Here is a 1,498-nt window from a genome sequence, read left to right on the forward strand (position 1 = left end):
ATAAAACCACACACACATTTACAGATATAAATAAGTTATGTTTATATATACACATAATCCCAACTATAATAATATAAATGACAGATACAAAGGTAAAAATTTGTAGGAAATAACCTAAAATGTTGATTTTTGTTACCTTTGGGATATCTGATGTTTGGTAATTTATATTTTCTTTAAACTTTTTAGTTTCTAATAATATACATATATTACCATTCATAGTATGAATAGATTAAAGTGTATGTTTTAAGAAGGCAGGGAGTAAAAGAAATGTCATTAAATAATTGCTTATGAATAATGAGAAATCAGCAAGGTCAGTAATCCATCATGAAGGAATGATAGGTTAATTGGATAATCTAGGAAGAGCAGGAACACCAGTTGAGAATGACAAGCTTTTTGGATTTTTTCATCTTCATTAACTTTCTTTATAAAAGACATCTAACAAAATACCTATGTATTAAAACTGCTTCGGAAAGTGGAATTATTGGAAAGAATGGTGAGCTCTGTGTGTGTGTGTGTGTGTGTGTGTGTGTGTTTCTGTAGGTCTGTTCAGCTATTTTTTTGGTGACATTTTCCTAATAATACCTAATTGGCTGCAGGTGTTCAGCTTACAGACTCCCAGAAGATATATATAGACTCATCGATGGTGAAGATTAGATTTGAGAATATGGATACAGTCTACAAACAGGGACTCCCTTATTTTGGCCAGGTAAGAGAAGTGGTCATTTCTTTACATACTTATTCATCCATTCATTCATTTGTTATTTATTTGCTCATTCATTTATTTATTCATCCATTCAGCAGCTATTTCCTGAGAAATTACTATACAAGAAGCATTGTAGGGGGACCTACTGTTGGTTTTCACAGGACTGTCCTGGTTCATGCCTTTCGTCAAGTTATAACATTAGTAGTGGTTATAGCCATTTCACTCTCAAAATGTCCAAGTTTGGACAATAAATTATTTAGTTTGTATCAGTATTAGGAATAAAATGGTGAAGTAGACAGGCACCACCACTGCTGCCCTCATGGAGTTTATATAGAGAAATATAGAGTTTATATAGAGCTTAACAGAGAAAATAGACACCAAACAAATAATTTTGCAAATAATTTTTTAATTATCATCATGATAGATGCTATGTCAGTGAAATACTGACCATTTAATTACTTGTCCAAGAAGGGAACACTCCTACACTGTCAGTGGGACTGTAAATTAGTACCACCACTATAGAAAACAGTATGGAAGTTTCTCAGACAGCTACAGATAGATCTTGCATATGATCCAGCAATCCCACTTCTGGATATATGCCCAAAGGAATGGAAATCATCATGTGAAAGGGATACCTGCATTCCCTCGTTCACCATGGCTCTGTTCACAATAGCCAAGATGTGCCAACCTAAATGTCCATCGATGGACAATTGGATAAGGAAATTGTGATGTATACATATATATATATGTATATGTGTATATATATATATATATATATATATATATATATATATA

The 1,498-nt window shown here is 32.6% G+C and overlaps 1 protein-coding gene across 1 annotated transcript in view; it reads left to right on the forward strand.

Annotated features, from left to right (window-relative positions):
- The window catches only part of LOC103600735 (ovostatin-like), a 103,899-nt gene that overhangs the window by 33,740 nt on the left and 68,661 nt on the right, over positions 1-1,498 (forward strand). The window contains 1 exon segment of the mRNA XM_008585065.1: positions 597-706. Coding sequence (XP_008583287.1) covers positions 597-706 — 110 coding nt within the window.

Source organism: Galeopterus variegatus, unplaced genomic scaffold, assembly GCF_000696425.1.
Source record: "Galeopterus variegatus unplaced genomic scaffold, G_variegatus-3.0.2 Scaffold3432, whole genome shotgun sequence".
NCBI classification, from domain to species: domain Eukaryota; kingdom Metazoa; phylum Chordata; class Mammalia; order Dermoptera; family Cynocephalidae; genus Galeopterus; species Galeopterus variegatus.